The sequence below is a fragment of the Scatophagus argus genome, chromosome 17 (assembly GCF_020382885.2).
Source record: "Scatophagus argus isolate fScaArg1 chromosome 17, fScaArg1.pri, whole genome shotgun sequence".
NCBI classification, from domain to species: Eukaryota; Metazoa; Chordata; class Actinopteri; family Scatophagidae; genus Scatophagus; species Scatophagus argus.
The window spans coordinates 90,194-112,422 of NC_058509.1; the positions used below are offsets into that span (position 1 = coordinate 90,194).

General features: G+C 41.0%; 1 protein-coding gene across 3 annotated transcripts; it reads right to left on the reverse strand.

Moving 5' to 3' along the window:
• Positions 1 to 948: 948 nt before the first annotated feature.
• cdc42se1 (CDC42 small effector 1) lies at positions 949 to 21,787 on the reverse strand. Of its 3 annotated transcripts, none has more exons than XM_046417672.1 (5): positions 21,632 to 21,787; positions 13,990 to 14,192; positions 6,604 to 6,708; positions 5,843 to 5,914; positions 949 to 4,898 (listed from the first exon to the last, which is right to left on the reverse strand). In XM_046417672.1, exons 2-4 carry the CDS (start codon positions 14,137 to 14,139, stop codon positions 5,846 to 5,848), a joined length of 324 nt encoding a protein of 107 aa, XP_046273628.1. In that variant the 5' UTR covers positions 14,140 to 14,192; positions 21,632 to 21,787; the 3' UTR covers positions 949 to 4,898; positions 5,843 to 5,845. The 3 variants fall into 3 exon arrangements, with proteins under 3 accessions (XP_046273628.1, XP_046273629.1, XP_046273627.1); XM_046417673.1 differs by having other exon boundaries at positions 949 to 4,988; positions 13,990 to 14,294; XM_046417671.1 differs by having other exon boundaries at positions 13,990 to 14,294; positions 21,632 to 21,786.
• Between the last annotated feature and the right edge of the window lie 442 nt (positions 21,788 to 22,229).

The following is a 22,229-nucleotide window of genomic DNA, read 5'->3' on the forward strand; positions in this document are numbered from 1 at the left end:
TGTAACTTTAATCTCAGGATTGTGACTTTTTCTCTAAAGCTCTGAAGTAACAGAAGTGCTGAGACATAGTCTGTTCCTGTTGTGTTTGTACAAGATCCATTATTAATTCACAGAACTTATGTTGTTTGCTCATGCAACTTTCCATCTTGTTTGCATAAATAATTATTTTTACTAAAATCCAAGTTGCAAAGTATTAATCCATATTTTATTACTTTATTATCTCCTATTTTTTGTTTTGTACAAATACTTCAGTAATGAGAATAGCTCTTCATGCACATTTAATTTTGCATGTCCACACAAGTTATCAGCTTGTTTTTATTACTCATTTATCACTCATTTTATTATTCATATTATGTTGTTCCCAACAAATTGACTATTTTATTTTATCTGATTGTTCCAATAATTATTTTAACACAAGTTATCTTTTTTGCAAGTTATTTTACATGCACTGGGTAAAATTTACAAGGTTTTTTATGTGATTCGGTTAAGTTAATAAATCTTCTGCACTTTGTAAAATTCTTACTGCAATTACTAAACACATAGACATTTTGTTAACATGTTGCTACTCTGTAGCATTGATATTAGCATTAGTAAACTTCAGATTAATGCAGCTGAACCTGTTATCAGTTCATGTTCAGGGTGTTTCTCAAACCTCTCCTGTTTGCAGGTTGTTATTAAAACAGCAGGAAGTTTTCCAGATTATAACTGTTTTCTGACTCATAATTTTCTAGATCAGCTGTCAATGCCCAAACAAATGTACAAATGTACAATTAGGCACTGATTTCCTCTTAATGTAACACGAATTTCAATTTACACAAGTAAAATGATCTCCTCAGAGCAGAACTTGTGTTAAAAGCTGTACTGACTTTGCCCTTCCGGAGAGTTGTTGGTTTTCAGTACAGTAAGAGTTTTATCACAGCAGCATGTAGTCATCAGAGAAACTGCAACTTTGTGAGGGTCTGACAGCTGTGGAGCCTGTTGACTGGTTCAGACCTGATTAAAGTTTATTTAAAGTTCATCCAGCTGAGCTTATAACCAACCACTGTAAAATGAATATTAACTAAAAACTTAAAACATTAACTCCAGCAGAGACTCAAGTTTCAAAAAGTCACAGAGATGTCTGATTATCTATACACTTAATACATGCATTCATATAGTGCTAACTACAGCAACATATAAGATTGTACAGACAGTTCAATAAATCAACATCTTTGATAAACATCAAAAAGCATAAAAATAATTTGATAATAAGAAAGCTTGACTTTATCAGATATAACGGATCAGCCTGGCAAGTTGTGAAAATACCACTGAGGTGAGATTTAAGGGAAAGTAATCTCCAGTGTTGGTGGACTGTAAGCTAGGAGGGAAATCCTGCTTGTGAAGAGGAAGAGGAAGAGAGGAGCTGTGGTTGTGATAAACAAAAGGATTCAGCACTTTGGCAACAAGTGACTGATCCTGAGAAACAGGTTTAAGTTTCCATGAATCAAAAGAGAAATGAGGCAGGCTGAGTCATGAGGTCCACAGCATCCCTGCTGACATAAACCTGAATTCCAAAACCACTGAGAAACTGTTGACATTTCTGGTGCTCATATTGTGCTGCTGTGTTGTTTGAATCTGAATTGTGTAGAAGCTGCACAAAGTCAGTGTTAGACAATGAGGGTGTTTACCTGAGCACTGGTAGCACTGTATGTGTCCTGGTTATGTGCTTCCCATGTAAACATCAGATCCTGACTTCAGAACCCTGGAAAAGACCAGATCTTGGTTTTGAGAAATTTGAAGATGCTAGCTGGACAAACTGGCAGGTAGACACCCGGTCAAGGTTTCTGATTAAACTCAGAAGTCAGTGTTTGATACACCACTGGATTCTGTTCTGATGTCCATGTGAATAGTTATGTAAAAAACAGATTTCTCATGTTCAACACTCTAAAACTGTAGAACTACTGATTAAAAATGGATGAGCACATGATTCAGTGAATACTAATGACAGTCTTATGTGCAGTGTGTAATTTAGGTCCATCAAATCCTCACAGATACTCACAGCTTTGTGGTTGTTGAAGGCCTGATTTTGGATCAAGATGCAGGAAACTGCAGTTAACTGCACTAAATTGGATTGAACAAACCTACAAAATTAAAGTTTGATTGAAATATTGGAACACTTGCAGCTATGTCTTTGCATTTACTTTATATGCAATCACCTCACATCTTAAATTAACATCACGTTCAGTCTGAATACGCCTTCAGATTTCCTTTGTGATTGACTTGGCACTACCTGTGGTTACTTAAAATACAACAAAACAGCGGGTATGTTCACAGAGCAGTCAAACAAAGTGATTTAAGATGCTCGCTTAGTCTTGTGCAAAATGTTTTTTAAAAGCTGTTCGTCATCTACTGTTGATTTATCCTTTGATGAGATGTGGAGTTTGATAAAAGTCAGCTCATAGCTTCAGGACACTTCATAAGAAAGACTTAGAGAATCCATCAGAAAGAGGAAGATTAAAACCTCCCATGCTCTGAGGAGTCCTATGAACACACCACACCTAAAGAAACTGAGACGAGTAGCAGTCGCTCAGATTTTCCTTAAATAGATGTTTTAGTCTTGGCCACAGGGGGAAGTGGCCGGTTGCCACGGTGAGGGAAAACACTGTGACTCAGCTGTTTCTGTGGCAACCACTCAGCGATAGTGTAGACAACAGCTGAGTGTTCCCAGATGTGATCATATTTTGGCCCTATTATCAACTTCTGTTTTTGATTTGTTTTGATTTTTGGTTTTGTCTGTCTGTACCATCTTCACGCAGAGCAGAGACGCATCTGTAAAATCATCAGTTTGTGGAAGTTTACAGTTTTGATGCACTTTGCTGAAAGTCAATCCATCAATATTGGTACTTATAGCAATACATCCTAGCATTTATTGTAGCATTTGGGACATAATTTAACAAACTTTGATAAATTCTTTTACAAACACAATTCAGTCTGAGTCAAACTGTTTTTCCAGTATAAGTCTGGTCTGAGGCAAACACAGACATGTTACGTATTAATTCTGGTCATTTGGGGCATTTATGAACAAGAATGTTCATTACACAATCTAACTTTTATTAAAAATTGGGAATTTTTAAGGTAGGATTTAATTTTAATACATTTTAGACAAAATATATTTTAAAAATTGAATGTTTTAATGCAAAAGACTAAATAAATTAAATAGGAGTTATTTTTCATCTCAGAGTGTAAAGAAATACAGAAAGTTATCTTACAGAAAACACAACAGAGCAGTCAAATATCTAAATAAAATGTTATTCTTTTCTGTATTTGTTTAAATATACAGAAAATTTTTTAGACTTTGATTAGTAGTTTTTTTCTACTTAACTTGAGCCTGGAGTTGCAGTTTTTTATAAAGTGCTGAGACGTTTTGGGAATTTGAACCATCATACATTTAATAAAGTTCAAAGAGGGCTTTTTGTTTTTCTTTTTTGGTTTAAATGGCAGCTCATGTATAAAGATGCTCTTCACTTAAAGAATTGTTACACATTTCATTCCTATGAATTCCCTAAGTTGCAGAAATCCTCAACTTTGTCCACATATTAATTAAAGCCCTGATCTGAAGTTTGACTTCAGCTCTCTGTTGCCTGCACCTCTTTCACCAGAGGGGATAAAAACAAAAAAACTGAGAACATGAGAACAGGAGAAATCAAACAGCAAATCACCCAAAACAGGGGGGAACTTAAAACAACTTTTGCTTATAAAATGTACTGTTATTCATAAAATAAAGCAGATGAAAATGTGATAGTTAATCTTCCCACCACATGCAACATCAAAAGTTTTCAACAACAAATGTTTTTGAAAGACCTGAAAATGTCTCTGAAGTGAAAAATTTAAAAGCTTCTTCTGTCTTCTTGGGGCCCCAAAATATGTTGACCAGTTCAGGGCCCCAACCCAAAGCTTTAGCAGTCAAATGAACAGAAAGATGAGTTTGACAGACATCATCTGTGAGTATGTGAAAATATACATTTACAAAATGGGGAATTTTCTAAAGGAAATCTTGAACTGTGCCCAGTTCCCTCTGCAAAGCAACATTTATATTTAAAATGGTGGCATCTGTCGCTCTCTCTCTCTCTCTCTCTCTCTCTCTCTCACACACACACACACACACACACACATTTAGGGGAGTTTCTCATCAAACATGAGTCTTAAATTATTCAGCACCAGCAGTGAGGCTGAGTGAGGCATCCCGGTAGTTGATGTCCAGTGGTGTCATGTGTCATGTGTCCAAAGAACAAAATAACACAACAACAAAAAAGGTGTAATAATCCTTTAGAAGCCAAATACAGTTCACAGCCTCCTGGACTGTTAGGTTTAACAAGAATGTCCTGAAATTTTGTGAGACATTGAAGGAACACTTCGAAGACAAAACAACTTCTTTCTCCCCCAGTTTTTCTCTCTCAAATACAGACATTCTGTCATCTATCCTGAACAGAACAGGATTGTAGAAAACGGAGTCCAGTGATGCCATCTGTTGCTTTCACTTAATGCTAATGGGGCTCAGCTTCTTCATGTCTGCCTCTAGTGGTGAAAGAAGGACATGGGTATTTTTTCTGAGATGTGGAAAAAGACCAAAGCTGGGCAGGATTCTCCATCCAAATTATTTTGTTTTTAACGATGGCCACTGATTCTCGGGTTGGGACAGAGGTTGGATAGAAGTTCTTGAAATACTTCTGAAGACACAAAAAAAGACAAGGACAAGGCAGTTACACTTTTTCCCCTTTCAAAGAAATCCTCAAAAGGGAGATGTGGGTCTTCTGGGTCAGGACAGCACCTCCTGTAGCTTCCTACTGGTGCAGCGCTTTGTTTAAGGACACTTAAGCAGGGCACAGGAGGAGCTGAATCCTCCTGTCGGTGGTCAGGGTCTGGAGAGGAAGGTTGTTCAGAAGAGAGTGAAGGTCATCAAGGAGGAACTAGAAGGTCAGTCAGCTTATCTATATCAGTTATGCAAACTCCTGAAAAATAATAAACAAACAGGATGGAGTCAAACAACAAACCCACTGAGTGAGCCACACTCGTTCCTCAGCTCCGAACTATTCAAGCACCGAAGTAAAGTGAGTTTCAGGTTGGAATGTCGACACTTGGTCACAATGGAGTCAGCGATTCTTGTGCGACTGACACAGCAACAGCTTAAGCAACATCTCCACTTTGTAGAGATGTTGCTTAAGCTCCACTCCACTTTGTGGGAGCATGCGGTGGTGCAGTGAGGGAACAGCAGAGTGCGCTCTGGTGACAGGTGTGTAGGCAGACGGGCAGGTAGATCATGAAAGAGTAATAGAAATTTTTCTGAAAGACGTCATGTTCAGAGCAAAGATTTATGACCAGACAAGTTTAAACTTGAAACTACCAGTTGGCAGCATTCTGAAAACCTGTCCATGCATCTCCAAATCACAGAACGCGATGCTATTCGGATGGGTGGTGGGCCAGTGATTAAGGTGCACCATAAGGTGCATCATTTGGCAAGAGTTACATGAAAATAAAAAGTGTGCATTTAGAGAGTGTGTTGCTGAGCAAGTGAGAGTGATGCTGAATGGGGCCAAGCAGAGGAAAAAGTTAACTGACAGTAACAGACAACCCCATCAGTTACCTGTAAAACTTTCATCATCAATGTTCTGAACTCTGGAGCTTCTGTGTAATGAATGGTTTGTCCTGAGGAATATCAAAGGGTTCACCCTCTGATGTCAGTGTGTAAAGGCCGGTTAGTTTTCCAACCCAGTTTATGTCTTAAATTCAAGTGATTTAAAAGTTCATGAAAAACAATTTATTTGAAGAAGTTTAGACACTGGAAGGTGTGTGTGTGTGTGTTTACCGGCTATAACAGGCTGTTTCTGCCATTCATGTTCGGGCCTTTAGACCTCATCTGCTCCTGAACCGACCCCGACTGTACACAGAGGAAAGATCGAAGGAAAATGATCAATACACTACTGAACTGATCAAAAGTCAGTGAAAACATTCAGTACAAACAGCAGTTTCATTACATTTGTTGTGATGTTTTTATGTTTTTGAATGCTGACATGATGGATTCATTATTTAGTGCTTCAGTCAGCTTTATGTTTGTCACACTGAGAAAGTTGACCTGCATGTCCTCAAAGAAATTCAAACTGGTTTTCAGTTTGTTGTCTTGATTTTGATTGTATGAAATATTCTTATTGTATTTTGTTTGTTTATGATTTCACTTGATTATTTTATTTATTTTTATTTCTTTATTTATTTTATTTATATCTGATCTGAGGCTGATCTCACTTCTTTTCATTCCATTCTGTTGGTTGTAAAACTGATCTCAGATCAGATCACAGACTGCTTTTGTCCCACAGCTGCAGACACAAACTGAAACAATTTTCACCTCATCAGCGAACACGCAGATCAATCAAAGTTAACCAAAAGATGAAGCAGCACTTTAGAACAGAGAACTGAAGTAAGGAGTCAGTGTGAATTTACACAAATTTGTATACACACACCTTATGACATCACCTCTGATGATTAGGTAAACAGGTGGGTAAACAGACAGGTAAACAGGTGGGTGAACAGACAGGTGAACAGAAAAGTAAACAGACAGGTGTGGTGTCTCACCGGCTGCAGTCCCTCTGCCATCTCTCCAGAGCCAATGTGTGTGAGGTGGATGAAGTTTGTCGGCTCTCCGATCATACTACGATCAATCTTCCTCCTCTTCTTCTTCTACACACACACACACGCGTGCACAGTAGGGTTAGGGGAGTGTGTGTTTAGACTGAATGTGTTACATCAGTCTGGGTCCTCACAGGATTAGTTTTGTAGCTCAGAGACTCATATCATCACATTCATTGTTCTACATGCAGGAAAACAGCCTGACAGGCATCTCTGAGGGAAAAAGTTAACCTGTTTCCACTGAGGTAGCAACTCAGTGTGGTGTTAAAATCATCTCATTCTCTCTGACACAATCAAACAGTTTATTTACCCAGAATGTTACATAAATGATGATCATCATCACTTAATTCATCATGCCTGATTTAAATGTAAAACAGGAAACTGGAAATAGAAAAATCAAGAGCTTTAACACCAAAGTTTAAATTGAAAATGACTAATATTAAGTATGGTATTTGTTTATTTTCCATTACTTTAATTTTCATTTCCTTTTAATTTGACCTGGGAGAGTTTGAACAAAGTTTGTAAAATGTCCCAGCAACTGATTAGTTGAGTCAACATGAAGCAGTTTTAAATAAGTCTGAATTTTTTGTGTTTTTCAAAATAAAAGCCTCAGACAGTGAAGCTATGCACAGATGAGGCATTCAGGCTCCAACACAACCAGGAAAGATGAACACATATCAGAGCTCTAGAGCTGCACATCTCTCTGCATGGTGTTCAGGAACACTCTGAACTCTGGCAAACAGCTAGTGAATGCCTTATTAAAATCCCATACTGCTCCCACAGTCTGGTTAATCCTGCACCGTGGAAACTAGAGCCCATCCAGAATACCATTTAGATCCAGATTTAAGAGGCTTATGTTCTTCAGGATTATTCAGAGCTCTTATGTAACCACAGCAGGACTGGAGTGAGGAGAGTGAGTCATTAAAACTGAGAAATTCAGTTTATTGCCTAAAATCAGTTTCTCTGTTCATTCTCTGCCAGTTCAGGATCTGAACACATTTTATAAGAAGAGGGAGAGATCTGATTATGCTAAGCTAACTAATGTTATTTACACATTTAGGTAGTTCGCATAAACTCTTGGTGTAAAGTGTAATTTAAAATCTTCCAGATTTAATTGTCATCAGTAAACACTAATCAAGTTTCAGGTCGGATACGTCGGCCATATTCCATATCACCTCTTTTACTCTGAATAGGTCAGTTGTTAGCATGCTAACGTTAGCTCTGTCAGTTGGTTCAGTTAGCTACACTAGTACACACACACACACACACACACACACAGCAGTTACAGCTGGAGGTTGTGGCTATGAATCTGTAGTAAGAAGTGATCTCTACCGAGGAGCAGCAAGAGCTGCAACTCATTCGACCGTTTAATTCAGTGATAATAACACTAAACTATGTAAACACTGACATTAGCACAAGGCTAAATTTACTGACACACACACACACAGACCTCTTCCACAGGAAGAGCTGTTAAGATAAGATAAGAAGATAAGATAAGAACTTTATTGATCCCGCAGGAAATTGTTGTGCCAGGGTTACAAAACAAAAAAGCATACAAAAGTATTTTGGGGGCAGCCGTGGCCTAGAGATTGGAGAAGCGGCTTGGTTCGATTTCCCCCACCAGACGGGCAGGAACAATTTGACTGTGGTGGAGTGATAATGTCCCCACACCCAATTAGCCAGCTGATGTGCCCTTGAGCAAGGCACTTAAAACCCAATTTGCTCCTCGGACGCCTGACATGGCATTTCACTGTTCCTGTGTGTTTCACTGCATGTTGCATGTGTGTGTGTGTTTCAATCACTGATGGGTTAAATGCAGAGAAGTATTTCCCCAGTTTGGGATTAATAAAGTAATTTAAATTCAATTCAGACACTTCTTTGTTAATGTGACTGAACACAATGACTCAGTGCTCTTCATATTCCAGTGCTGATTAAATCTCCAGTAACCACAGTGATGGAGTAAACTACAGCAAATAGAAGCTTGGAAGAGCCTATGCGATTATACCTATGTCACGAGTGTAATGACTCTCAATATCAGCAGGGGGCAAAGGAGGTTTGAATAACATTCTTGAAATGCGGCTTTAAAATGCTGTGAAATGATTTCCACGCCTTCCTTGGACTATTTGAATGAGCTTATGCTTTTCTTCCTGACTGTTGGGGTTTAACGTTAATAAACCTTCATCAAATTCAGAATTCCTTTATTATTATTAAATTCAAACTATTCCTACCGACAGACTGAGACTCAAACTGATCTGAGAGCAGTTTAAGCACTGACTGACTGCCACTTGTTAACTGAACAAACATGACAGAACATAAAACACCTCCTGGCAACGTCTGTGTTTACCTGATAAACATCATCATCATCATCATCATCATGTCATTAGTAAGTCATGAGCATTAAAGCAGGGTGAAAGGATGGACTTTTACCTCACCACAAGTCAACAAAGAAAACAAAAACTAAACCTGGACTGTGAAGACAGACCCCCAACATGGTCACTATTGCGGCTGAAACGGACTGGACTGTCTACTCAGCTGCTCGTGAACTTTTACAGAGCCACGATCGAAAGCATCCTGTGTCTCAGTGTGACTGTGTGGTATGGCAGTTGCACAGCACAGGACAGGAAAGATTTAGCCCGGGTGGTGAGGACAGCACAGGGGATTGTGGGCTGCAGTCTACCAGATCTGGACTCAGTTTACACTGCCCGAGTCCAGAAGAAGGCAAGACGCATTGCCACAGACCCCACCCACCCGGGCAACAAACTGTTTGTACCGCTTCCATCAGGAAAGCGGTACAGGAACATTAAAACCAGCACCAACAGACTCAGGGACAGCTTCTTCCCCAGAGCTGTTAAAGCAATAACTCCCCTACAGTGAAACACTCATACACATAGTCTGGCACTAATGCACTTTGTTTTTATCTACCTCACTCTGTATTCTGCATTTTGTACTTTGTATTTTATATTTTTATTTTTATTTTTTTCTAAGGTGTGCAATTTTTTATTTTTCCTATTTATAAGTGTGTTTTGAAGCTGAGAATCTGCACAAAATTTCGTTATGCTTGCATAATGACAATAAAGACTCTTGAATCTTGACTGGCGTCACTTATAGGCAATAACTGCGGCAGACTGAACGAGAGAGAAAGATTGTGACAAGCACAAGACAACTCGATTGATGCTATAAAGAAAAATACAGTGAATACATCCATCCATCCATTTTCTATACCGCTTATCTGTCAGGGTCGCGGGGCAGCTGGAGCCTATCCCAGCTGACCACGGGCGAGAGGCAGGGTTCACCCTGGACTGGTTGCCAGTCAGTCGCAGGGCCAACACACAAAGACAGACAACCATACACTCTCACACTCCTAGGGACAATGTAGAGTAGCCAATTAACCTAATGTGTATGTTTTTGGTATTGTGGGAGGAAGCCGGAGAACCCGGAGAAAACCCACGCAGGCACAGGGAGAACATGCAAATTCCAAATAGAAGGGCCCATTCGAACCTGGAACCCTCTTGCTATGAGCCGACAGTGCTAACCACTGCACCACCGTGCCGCCCACAGTGAATACAGTCTAAATCAAAAATAAATGAATATTACTTAATGAAACAAGGTGCCGTGTGATGCAGTGCAGTCATGTGATCAAGTGATAAAGAGTGCATGCGAGCTTGCGTGCAGTCAACAAAAGATTTCTCTTTCCACGCTCAGCCCACCTGAGAATCCAAAATGCCAGTGCCCGCGCACAGGTAAGTGCAACCATAAGAAACCACGAATGGCACACCCACAGTGACATCCCCTCAACCAACCACAACGAAATCCAACCACCGCATAAGCCATACAGAACCACAAAAAAGGTCGAGTTTGGCTCCTATGGTCACCAAAGAAGGGACTATATCAGCACACACAGAGGATGAAGTATTCACACCCCTTCATTCAGTTCAGCCCAATTTATTTTATTTAAAAAGAGCCAAATCAAAGCCAGTTTTCTCCTGACATTTTCCAAAAAGAGCAGGTTCAGACCAAATTTTCTAATTTAGTCTTTAATACCGAAAGCATGAACAAAAACCTGGAGACAGCAGTGAGGGAAAACTTCCTGTTAGCAGGCAGAAACCTCAGAGCAGACCCCGACTGTCTGCCTTGACCTTGTGATGAACTATTCAGGTGTGGTGGATTGATTAATAATGCCCCCCCAATTAGTCAGCTGATGTTCCCTTAAACCAGGCACTTAAAACCCAATTTGCTCCTTGGACGCCTGACATGGCATCCCACTGCTCCTGTGTGTTTCACTGAATGTTGCATGTGTGTGTGTTTCAATCAGAGATGGGTTAAATGCAGAGAAGTAATTTCCCAGCTTTAAAAAATTAAAAACTAACTAACCACACTGTAAAAATGCTGTGTTACAAGTAAAGGTCCTGCATTGAAAATGTTATTTCAGCAAAAATATAATTCATAGCATGTAGTTATTCACAATAAAAGTGCTCAGAGTACTGCAGTAAAGTGTCCCCTGTTGTCCTGTCCTGTCTGACCTCAGATCAGCTGACTGTGACTCCTGCAGGAGTTTCCTGTTGGAGTTCATTTTGACTGCAGCTGATGATTTTTTTCACACTGATTCATCTGCTGATTATTTTCTCCATGAATCCACTGACTGTCTGCTTTGTCAAACTGGTGAAAATAGTGAGAAATGTCCTTCACAGAGTTTGTTCAGTCCAACCAACAGTCCAAAGCTCAACATGATCACAAACACATTCAGAGGAAAAGCTGCAAAACATGTAATGAGCAGCCAGCACACGTTTTTAAAGGAGAAATCACTGAAAACATCATCAATACAGCTGATAAGCTATTGATTAATGGACTGACAGCTTAAGCTGTGCTGTGTGTGTTTGTGTGTGAAGTCACTGAAGCTGTCAGATGAAAGTAGTGAAGTAAAAGTACAACATGAACCCTGGAGGGTTAGGATTAGGGAGAAAGAGAAATTACCACGGAAGTACTCAAGTAAAATACAAGTGCCTCAGATTAGTAGCAGTTCACAGTAATTGAGTACTTAAAGAAGTTACATCGCCTTCAGATTCAAGAGTCAATCTGAACATGCTGAGTTTTACAGTCAAACCTCACAAAGGAAGCTCTGTCTGTGTGTGTTATTGCACCACAATGGAACACAAAAGTCTATAAATACAGAGGAAGGAGAGGAACAGAACTTCCTCTGAACACACGTCTACAAACACACACCGCTGCAACACATCCACAGTAACACCTGTGTGTGTGGGTGTGTGTGCGTGTGAGTGTGTGTGTGTGTGCATATAGATGCTGCAGCTCCACTGTTTTTACATTTTATCCTTGTGTTTCCTTTGTGGCTTTAATTGTGTGATGTGTGTAGTTTATTTCCTTGTCTTATTTTTGTTTAATTCATAGTTATTTGTGTGTTTCATTCTAAGTTAATGTGTTTGTTGCAAAGCCCTTTGTAACGCTGGTTTTGATGAGTTCGAAACAAATAAACTTTATTTATTCTTCTAACTGCATCAGTCTGTCAGCTTCAGTTCCTGTCCAGATGTGAACCCTGAGTGTCCAGCTGTTGTGTTGTTGGTGCTGAGTGTCTGTGATAAACTGAAGGATGGAGACGAAAATCTTCCTCCTCCTTCAGCTGAATCAGCTCTTTAAAAAGGTCAGGAACCTGTTTGGAGGTCCTGGTTCTCCTAGGACTCCAAACACATGAGGATCTGCTAGAATCTGATGCTCTGCTGGAGATTAAAGAAGCCAGCAGGACAGAAAGGAGCTCATATGAAAGCTTCCTCCCCCTCTGGTCTACAGAATTCCCTGAGACAACAGGAAACTCAACAGCTGAAATGTTCAGAAACAAAAGTTAACAACAAGTTTCTGTTTGTCTTTATTCTAACTTTGACGTGTCCAAACTGTCAACTGTCATCGGCACACCACCAGGACAAAAGCATTCAAAAAACTCATTTCGACCAGCTGTTGTCTTCCACTTTGTTAAAGACAATTAAGTTTTTCTGAATCTGTCCTCAGAAGCAGGAGGACAAACTGTTTGACGATGTGCAACATGTCTGTATTAGGACCTGAAGACAGAGTGTTTAGTTTGTGAAATACAACATTATTATTACCAAACAGTTTCTAAAGTAAACAACTTGTGCTGGTAAAATCAGACGGGTGTTGGCCTGCACAGGTTCACAGTGAAACAGGAAGAGGAAGTTCTGCCACCTGTTTCCTCTCGACTAACATCCAGCAGCTGAGAAATTCACTAAACCCGATAAGGAGTGGAGTCTTCCTCACAGTTCAGACACACACAATCACTTCTAAAAGGCAGTTTTTCCTCTCCACTGTCACCAAGTGCTTGCTCAAGGGGGAATGTTGGGTTCTCTGTATTACAAAATTTAAGTAAAGAGTTTGCTCTCGATCTGCTCTAAATGGAAAGTGTCATGAGATAACTTTTAATGTGAATTGGCGCTATATAAAAGAACTGAACTGAACTGAAGTCTAGTTCTTTGGTCATTTGGCTTCTTGTAGACAACAGATTCAAAGTCAGATATCCTACTTCCTCCAGAGTTTTGTCTCTAATGATAAGAAACCACAGAACTCTCCTGAGCATAAATAAACAGAACTTTGTGTCCAGAGGCCATTTAGATGCAGGAAAAAATGTCCTCAGATCTGCTGTCATTCAGCCAAGACAGAATGAAATGTCTGCCACATCAGGTTACAGTGAACATACAACAAACTGCAGCAACAGGAAGTGACTCAGCTTCTGTCTGCATTATCTGAATGAATTCAATTGTATGTTCAAATGTGTCATCTTGGGAAGGCAAGCTGAAGTCGCAGCATTAACTAATGTAGAGAGACCAACTCTGAAAACCTCTAATGTACAACTTCCTTTGAGGACCTTTAGCTGAAGGCTAGTTTAAGGTTTAAGATAAGGTAAGATGAACTTTACTGATCCCACAGCGGAGAAATCCACTTGTCATGGCAGCTCACAAGAACAGAATAGAGTGCAAAAAGCAAAAGTGTGCAAAACAGTTTCAAAAATTTAAAGAGTTATAAATTAACAGTTTTAAAATAAGCACTGTACAATATACTGCAATACAGGCTGTATACATATCAGCATAGTGGTGGAAGGTGATGATTGTGGGTAAGTGTTGCACAGTTCTGTAAGGATAAGGAGGAAAAGAGGACTAGACTGTTGAGCTGTACAGTCTAACAGCAGTGGGAATGAAGGACCTGCTGTAGCTCCTTCCTACACTGAGGGTGTAGTTTATGTCAATGAGAGTCCTCACTAGAATACACTGCAGGTGTGTGTGTGTGTGTGTGTGTGTGTGTGTCTGTCTGTCTCACCGGTGGGGGTTTAGCCACCACACAGCAGCCCATCTTGTGCCAGAAGTCACTCATGCCGATGCTGCGCCTGTCCAGTGGCTGGCTATCACTCTCTGCTACTACCCTGCAGGCCGGGGGAGGAACTGCAGCCTGTGGGTAGTCCTGGGTCATCCAGACAAAAACTGCACAGGCAGCAACACGCAGAGAAACAAAACCCTGAAACCCTACAAAAATAGAGAAAAAAAATCTCTAAACCATCCACTCTGCAAAAAACAAAATAATAAAAAAAACAATCCAAACTGAGATTCCAGAGCTGCAGCTTTGATCTGTGGAGACAGGAGAGAAATAAAATGTCCAGCAAACTTAAGATAAAGCTTCATTCATCCTGCAGTAGGGAAATTCTCAAGTGAGAACAACATGCAGTTTACAGATGTTAGCCATACTGAGAATGCAGTTTATAAAACTGGAAGAAATAAACTGTTTAAGACAGACGAGTCATTGGCTTCACAGACTATGATTACATTAACTGTCATACAGGGTTACACGAACAAAAACTGACTGACAGTCAACACTTTGGCTTGTGATTTTCCTGCACTAACATGTCGGCGTCGCCAGTGAAAAACACCTTTGGTTCAGTAGAGACTTTTATTTTGGAAGGTAAAAGAAAGTTGGCTTTTTCGACAGGTGAACCTGAATTCACCGCAGCTTCTCTGAGACATTTTGTTGAATGAACTGAGATCAGTCAGGTATAATTTGTAATAAAAAGTGCTAAGTACTGAGTACTGCATACTGAGTTCTGCTAAATGACCTTAACACCCAGCAAGTGCTCACAAAGATAGAAGAACAGGAACACACACAACCAAACCTCAGTGAGACACAGCGAACACATGAAGCAACACTGGGTGTGGTCACACACACACACACAATCGTGTTTCCATCACTTCTGGGGACATTACATGGACTTCCATTCATTTCCTGGGGCATTAACCACCACCTAACCCTAACAATAAACATTACCTGCCTAATTCTAATGTGAGCCTAACCTCAAAGTAACTCTTCACCCTAATTTTTAATGATTTACATTGTGGGGAATTGAGTTTTGTCCTCATAAGTAAGGCAGGTCCTCACAACGTGACTGTGTAAACAGATTTTTGTCTCCAACTACAGGAATACACACACACACACAAACATACACTGAGGCTTGTAAGGTTTAAATTAAAGAGTGTTTCTGGATGTTTGGTTCATGTTATTGCCAGATGACACAAACTGAACAGACGACATGAACAGACAGAAACAGATGACAGGAACAGACACAGGGACAGACACAGCACTGACTCAGGTTCAGGTCTTTAATGCTGCTCCCTTGTGCTCACGTGGATCTCTGGGTGCTTCTGACTGTTCACTACACATTTATTCAGACATAACATCCAAACATTGACCTGTCCACACTCAAGCTTGTTCCATCAACATTGGGTTCTTAATTAACATTGAGAAAATCGATCATTGAGAAAATCGATTTTTGACATCTGAGAATCGTCATGATTCAACCGATCCTAAGACATACAGCTAAACTGATGTTACTAACTTATTTTAACCAAAAGCATGATTTTTTTCCTAAACCTAATCAAACTACAACAATTTCACTTCATTTACCACAAATGTATTAGTTACCATGATGACAAATGTCACCTGAAAAGGATCACCTGACCTTGGGAACAGTCAGGATCCCCCACAGTAAATGTTGGTTAAAGCTGTTTGATAGTCACACCAGCTGTCCACGATGCATCAGAGACAAGCACAGACCTGCGTGACCCTGATGTAAAGGTGACCTCTTACCTCAGCTGAGATGTGTATGGACTAACAACTGATTACTGCAGTAAAACACTATCAACAGGTCACTAACCCTAACCCTGTTAGCATGCCATCTCCTCCACCGTATTCATAGTCTGTGACGTCTTCTCAGGGCTAACCGCTAACTCAATAACCAGCTGTGACATGTTAACTGTCACAAGATTTCTTGCAGATCCACTCTACCATTCAGCTGAAGCCGTCTAACTTTTTGTTCATCGTTTTATTGAACGTTTTGGGAAAGAGAAAATAAGACTCCCTTTCTGATGTTAACCTGACGCGCTCATTAGCCTGTTACCTTAGCTGAGTCTTCGCATCAGTCTGGAGCCTTCTGTCTCTGTGAGCCATTCCTTCTCTCTGGACGCTTCGGCTCTCCATCAACTCAAAGATCCACCGTTTGTCAGCAAAGTTTACTCAAGTTGAACTTGATATGAAAAATTTCCACGACTTTACCTCCTCCACCCATCACAACGATTTCATTGGCATGAATTCAGTTCACTTTGAAATGTCACCATTTCAACTGCTGCTGGGGCTTTAACAAAAAAATCTTTCCCCTGTCATTGTCTCAGTTTAATCTGCTTCTCTTTCTAAACCTCCTTCAGCTGCCACATTCTTCGTCAAACGGAAAGTCAAGGTCCGACTCAACTGGGTGATAAGTGTTTCCTGATTACATAAAGAGGTCAGACTTCTCTCATGTTTCTATTCTCAGTCTGTGTTTGGTCCTGGACTTTTGGAGTCCATCCAACACATTTCATCAGATGATAAAGGAAGAATGCGTGGAGGCCACAGAGGAGAGGAACATGTAGCTTCATGCTTTATGTTCAACTCTGATCAGCAGAGGAATGTAAACCTCCACAGCCTGAGGCTCCCAGACGCTCCTGAAGCAGGACACATCCAGAGTTCCTGCAGGTCAGTCGTTTACCAAAGAGACAAAACTCAGAATAAAGACACAGGACACTCCAAGACGCTTCTGTTTAGCTGAAGGCCAGAGGAAGTGTGTGTGTGTGTGTGTGTGTGTGTGTGTGGTGAATATTTGTCTCGTGATGTCAGTGTGAGAAGGAAGAACAGGAAAATTGTGTGGAGATGACGATGGACTGAACCAACGACTCCACCTCCTCTGCAGTTTGTTTTCCTGTCACTTTGCTCAGCAGCTCAGAACAGTTAAGTCTGACAGACAAACAGGTTGAAGTAAAGTACATTTACTGCAGTGCAGTACAGTCTTGTGATACTTGTACTTCAATTGAGCTTTCACTTTTCATACTAGTCCTTTGCCACAGTGAGTTACAGGTTATTTTACAAAATAGTGAGATAGTATTGTGATGAGTACTGTTGAAGTATCAGTACTTTCTCGATCTATGACATCTGCCTTTGAGAGAATTCAAAGATCAAAGATATAAAAAACATATCTGAAATCAGATTTCCTGTTTGACAGAGATGTTTCTTTATATAAAATTAAAATTAAATAAATAAAACATACTAATAAAATATTTTATGCTGAGGATTTTTTGTCTTTTTGCTGTTGTACTGAGAGGCATATTCAGTACAGTTTTTTTTATCAACAGGTTTGTATTGTGACAGCACTGGTGGTGAGACTCCTGACCTGAGATCAGCTGAGAGCTCATCAGACCTGCAAACAGTCTGAGGGCACAACCCAAACAACAGGACTCTGTGAGACGGACGGTGGGCTGGAGGTCAAACACAGAAACTCACATGACGAACTGTTTGTACCGCTTCCATCAGGAAAGTGGTAGGAACATTAAAACCAGCACAAACAGACTCAGGCACAGCTTCTTTCCCAGAGCTGTAAAAGCAATAACCCCCCTGCAGTGAAACACTCACATCCCACCCCCCTACAGGACGTCACACATACACCCTCCCCCGTCTAGCCACACACACACACACAGCATACCATAGACTGGCACTAAGTGCACTTTATTTACCTTACTTGTATTTTGTATTTTATACTTTTATATTTTTCTTAAGTGTGCAATTTTAATTTTCTGCTGCCATTTATAAGTGTGTTTTTAAGCTGAGAATCTGCTCAAAATTTCGTTATGCTTGAATAATGACAATAAAGACTCTTGATTGATTGATTCTTGATAATGACAGGAAGAGAAACATAAACACATCTGATGAACAAACTGTGTGCTCACTTTGAAGGATTTTTATTTCATTTCAAAATGCTTAATCAGTTTAATGGATTCATTGCAGACATTTTGTCTTGCTATCAACTTCACAATGTTACCAACTTTGAACATTTATACCTTCTTACAGAACGAAGCAGAGGGAGCGTCGCTCAGGGCAAGAGACCGTTATAAACAGCACCTCCACAATGAGTTCTTTTCATTCACACATTTAGGGAAGAAACTTTCCAGCTGCTTAACGGCCAACTGAACCGTCTGTCCTGCCTCAACACAACGACTGTCTTTCATTCACATGGAAAGGAAAAATCAGAAACACTTCTTAAAGCAGACGTTTCTCTTCCATACTCACATATAAAGCCCCGAAAAACCAGGCACCGTCTTATCTCAAAGAGCTCATAGCACCTTATTGTCCAACCCTAACCCTCCAACCAGAACTCTACGCTCCCAGGATGCAGGGTTACTTGTGGTTCCTAGAATCAGCAAAAGTAGATCAGAAACCAGAACCTTTAGTTATCAAGCTCCTCTGCTATGGAACCATCTTCCGGTTTTGGTCCAGGAGGCGGACACCCTCTCCACATTTAAGAGTAGACTAAAAACCTTGCTTTTTGATAAAGCTTATAGTTAGGGCTGGCCTAGGCTGGCCCCTAGTTATGCTGCTACGGGGCAGTCGTGGATCAGCGGTTAGGGTGTCGGACCCGTAACCAGTGGATCGCTGGTTCGATTCCCTGCACCGGTGTCCATGGCTGAGGTACCCTTGAGCAAGGTACCTAACCCCCACTGCTCCCCGGGCGCTGCACGCGGTCGCCCACTGCCCCGGGTTTGCTGTGTGTGTGTGCACGTCACTTGGGTGGGTTAAATGCAGAGCACAAATTTCGTTGGAGTGAGTTCCCTCCAATGACAAAATATGTCTCTTTCATCTTTCATCTTTCATCTGTAGACTTAGACTGATCTCCCATGATGCACTGAGCTTCTCTCTCCTCCTCTAACTCTTCTTCTGCACACATTTATGTCCCATTAATGCATATCACTATCACTATCACTGTGCTTTCTGGTCTCTCAGGTTCTCATGGATCGTGGTTGGACCTCCTGCTGTGGTCCTGCTCGAAACTCACTGTGATTACTACTGTTTAGTCATAATTTATTTTAATTCTCTTACTACTCTGCTGAGGCTGCTACCATTATTACTGTTACTAATACTGCTAACACAATCACCACAGCACGTTCTGTATACTTTTATTTCTGTATTGTTGCTGTTGCTACATATCTCTGTTTATGAGCTCCTTCTCTCACCCCCCACCCCCTCTCTGTCTCTCTCCCTCCCTCTCTCTGTCTCTGTCTCTCCCTCTCTTTCTGTCTGTCTCCTTCTCTCTGTCTCTCTCTCTCTGTCTGTTTCTGTCTCTGTCTCTCTCGCTATCCATCTTGAGTCGGGGTCTGCTCTGAGGTTTCTGCCTTCTAAAAGGCAGTTTTTCCTCTCCACTGTGGCCAAGTGCTTGCTCAAGGGGGAATGTTGGGTTCTCTGCATTACAATTTAATTAAAGAGGTGGTCTGGACCTGCTCTAATTGGAAAGTGTCACGAGGAGAGAGCTGACTCATGTCTCACGTCTAGGTTGATAAAAACTCAAAGATGAAGATGAAAATGACAAACTCTGCTGTCAGTGTCATGCTGGAAACAGATCTTGACTGACACCTACATATCCATCTGCCCAACACTTCATGGCGGCGTCTTCCCAGAGCTACACAAAAAACGTTACCTTCTTTAACCTACCAAAACGTTAAACTCTCTCATTAACTGACACTGATGTAATATGACAGGATCAGTCAGCAGCTGAAGCCTGAGACAATCCAGAAACTAACGAGCAGCAGTGCGTGCGTGTGTGCGTGCGTGTGAAGGCTGAAGGTTAAATCCACACTAATAAACAGTGAGGTCGAAGTCCGATGGCCACGTGCTGCTCTGAACGCAGATACAGAGGACTTGTATGTTTCTGTCAAATTGGAGATGTGTTGAAGGTGTGTTTTGATGCTGAAATACAGAAAAGATTCACACGGGTTCAGCAGGTTTACATCACCGAGGCAACAGAGCACACACACAGAGTTCAGTCCAAAAGGCCTGAGTCAGAGAGAAAGTCCCAAAAACATCTGCAGCAAGTGAACCGACAGACGAGTTTCTGTTTGAAGGATGAGCTCAGCCAAGGTTCCCAGTGAGGCCTGATGACACAAATCTGCCGCTGGACCACAACAGTCCACAGACCAACTAAAACCTGACCCTGACCCTAACCCTAAAGCCAAAAGGATTCTCTCCAAACCTTTAGAACTCTTTTCTGTCTCTCAGTGTGTTTCTGCAACACACGCAAACACACACTGCAGCTGTAAACAACATTAACTGGTTTATCTGTCATGAGCTCAGTTGTCCCAGCTGAGTACCCAGTCTGACACCTTTCAGAGCTCTTCATCCACAAACCAGTTCAGTTCACATTTCATCTCATCTGGACCTTCACTGCTGGGTTTTCAGCTGAAACCTTCCTGAACAAACTAAACGAGATACTAAAAGAAGCTCAGAGATGTTTCGACAGCCTTTAAGTCTGGGATGTTTTATTTTGAAACATCTACAGTCCAAACTAACAGACGGCTAATCAATGAGGCGTCTCTGCAGTCACATTGTTCTATCAGCACTTTGTCTAAACTCTCACTTTAGAGTTTCACAAAAACTTTTTTCCAACCGCACATGAATGCAACACACCCCCAAAGCAAATTCCTTGTATGTGAGAACGTTGTTGGCCATAAATCCGTTTCTGATTGTGAGACGTTCAGATGCTCAGAGAACAGAGAGCTGAGCAGCATATCCTTTATCTCGCCACAGCAACTCCTTCATATAAAATGACTCCAGACTTGTAATTTGGCCCCAGATTTGGATCTGCACAATAACAACAGGCACTCTAGAGTTAGATATGACTGAGGGGTGACAATAAATAACTCATTTTCATGTCAATGCCAACTTTGGAGGAATTGGAAGGTGGTGGTTTTTTCCTCTCTTCTTCTGAAACTAGACCAACTCTTTCCCCCTGCTTCCAGACTTAGTGCTAAGCTAAGCTAACTATGTCCTGAACGCTCACAAAATTCAAACTGTTTCAAACGCAAAGATCCAGATAACCAAAGCTGCTAAAGGCCAGAGAGTGAAGCACCGCCGGTTACTCTGTCAGTGAGAAGTTAATTCTGCTCTCAGTCTGCTCTGCTGAACCCAACCCGAACTCTGGAACCTGAACGCACCTCAACCTGAAAACTGTCCAACAGCAGTGGGAAGCGCCAGAAAAACTGGTCAAAATGCTTCAAAAGGCAGACATTATCCTTTAATTTACGCGCGCACATACACCAGCCTTCCTTTAAATAATTTATTGTTGGGCTGTTTTTCGAATCTTCTGTTTATCCGGGTTGTAACCTCAGTACATGGCCAAAAATACGCGGACATGAGCCGCATTTAAAACGGCTTCATTTTCTCACACCGAGTCACATCTGGACTTAGTTCTGAACTTTCTGTTTCAGGAAACACAACTTCTGTCCGAGGTGTTCCTGCCTGCGGATAGGACGGTTAAATGACTTGGTTCAACAGTCAGTTGATTAGTCAGTTAGTTTGTCAGTGTGAAGTGTGGCAGCCTAAGGAGAAGCAGCAGACTCACCGGACAGCGGACACCGTCAGACATGAAGCGAGCCGAGCGGCGGACTGAAGGCGTCACTCTGAGCTCATGAAGCGGCTCGACTCGCTTTGAGGCGGGGCTCTGAATCGTGTTCATTGTCGATGAAGCAGCTCCCCCTGCTGACAGGATGCACTCTGTACACCCATTTCTGCTCACTACTCCACCGAAGTGCGTACTTTTACGACGAGTTTATAAAACCATGTTTGTCTTTTTTTACATGATGATCTGCCAGCTGTGACAAACCCTGCACAGGATTCATTAATCGATTGATTAAATCCACCTGTTGTTTTATTTGTCCTTACATCCTTTCATCCTCCGACTGAAAACAAGAGCTGATTCGTTTGTAATTTCTTAATCATTTAAATCACCGATATATATAGATATATCTATATAGATATATATACATTGCGTACACTGTATGTGTGTACGTGCATGAGTGCGTGCGACCAGAACGCAAACGTACTGAACAAACCGGAAACTATTTTTCTTTCAAAATAAGTGATTACGATTTGTTGGATTAAATATGATGACATCGCTTATTTTATAATGCGTCCACATGACTTTACTCCTAATGATCTAA

What these genes read in the sequence shown, in the direction of transcription:
- cdc42se1 (XM_046417672.1), bottom strand. Translation starts at nt 14,139, where the DNA reads ATGACCCAGGACTACCCACAGGCTGCAGTTCCTCCCCCGGCCTGCAGG. An exon ending in TGGTGGCTAAACCCCCACCG is followed by an intron (nt 6,709 to 13,989) that starts GTGAGACAGACA and finishes GTGTGTGTGTAG; the next exon opens with AAGAAGAAGAGGAGGAAGAT. An exon ending in TGGCAGAGGGACTGCAGCCG is followed by an intron (nt 5,915 to 6,603) that starts GTGAGACACCAC and finishes CTCTGTGTACAG; the next exon opens with TCGGGGTCGGTTCAGGAGCA.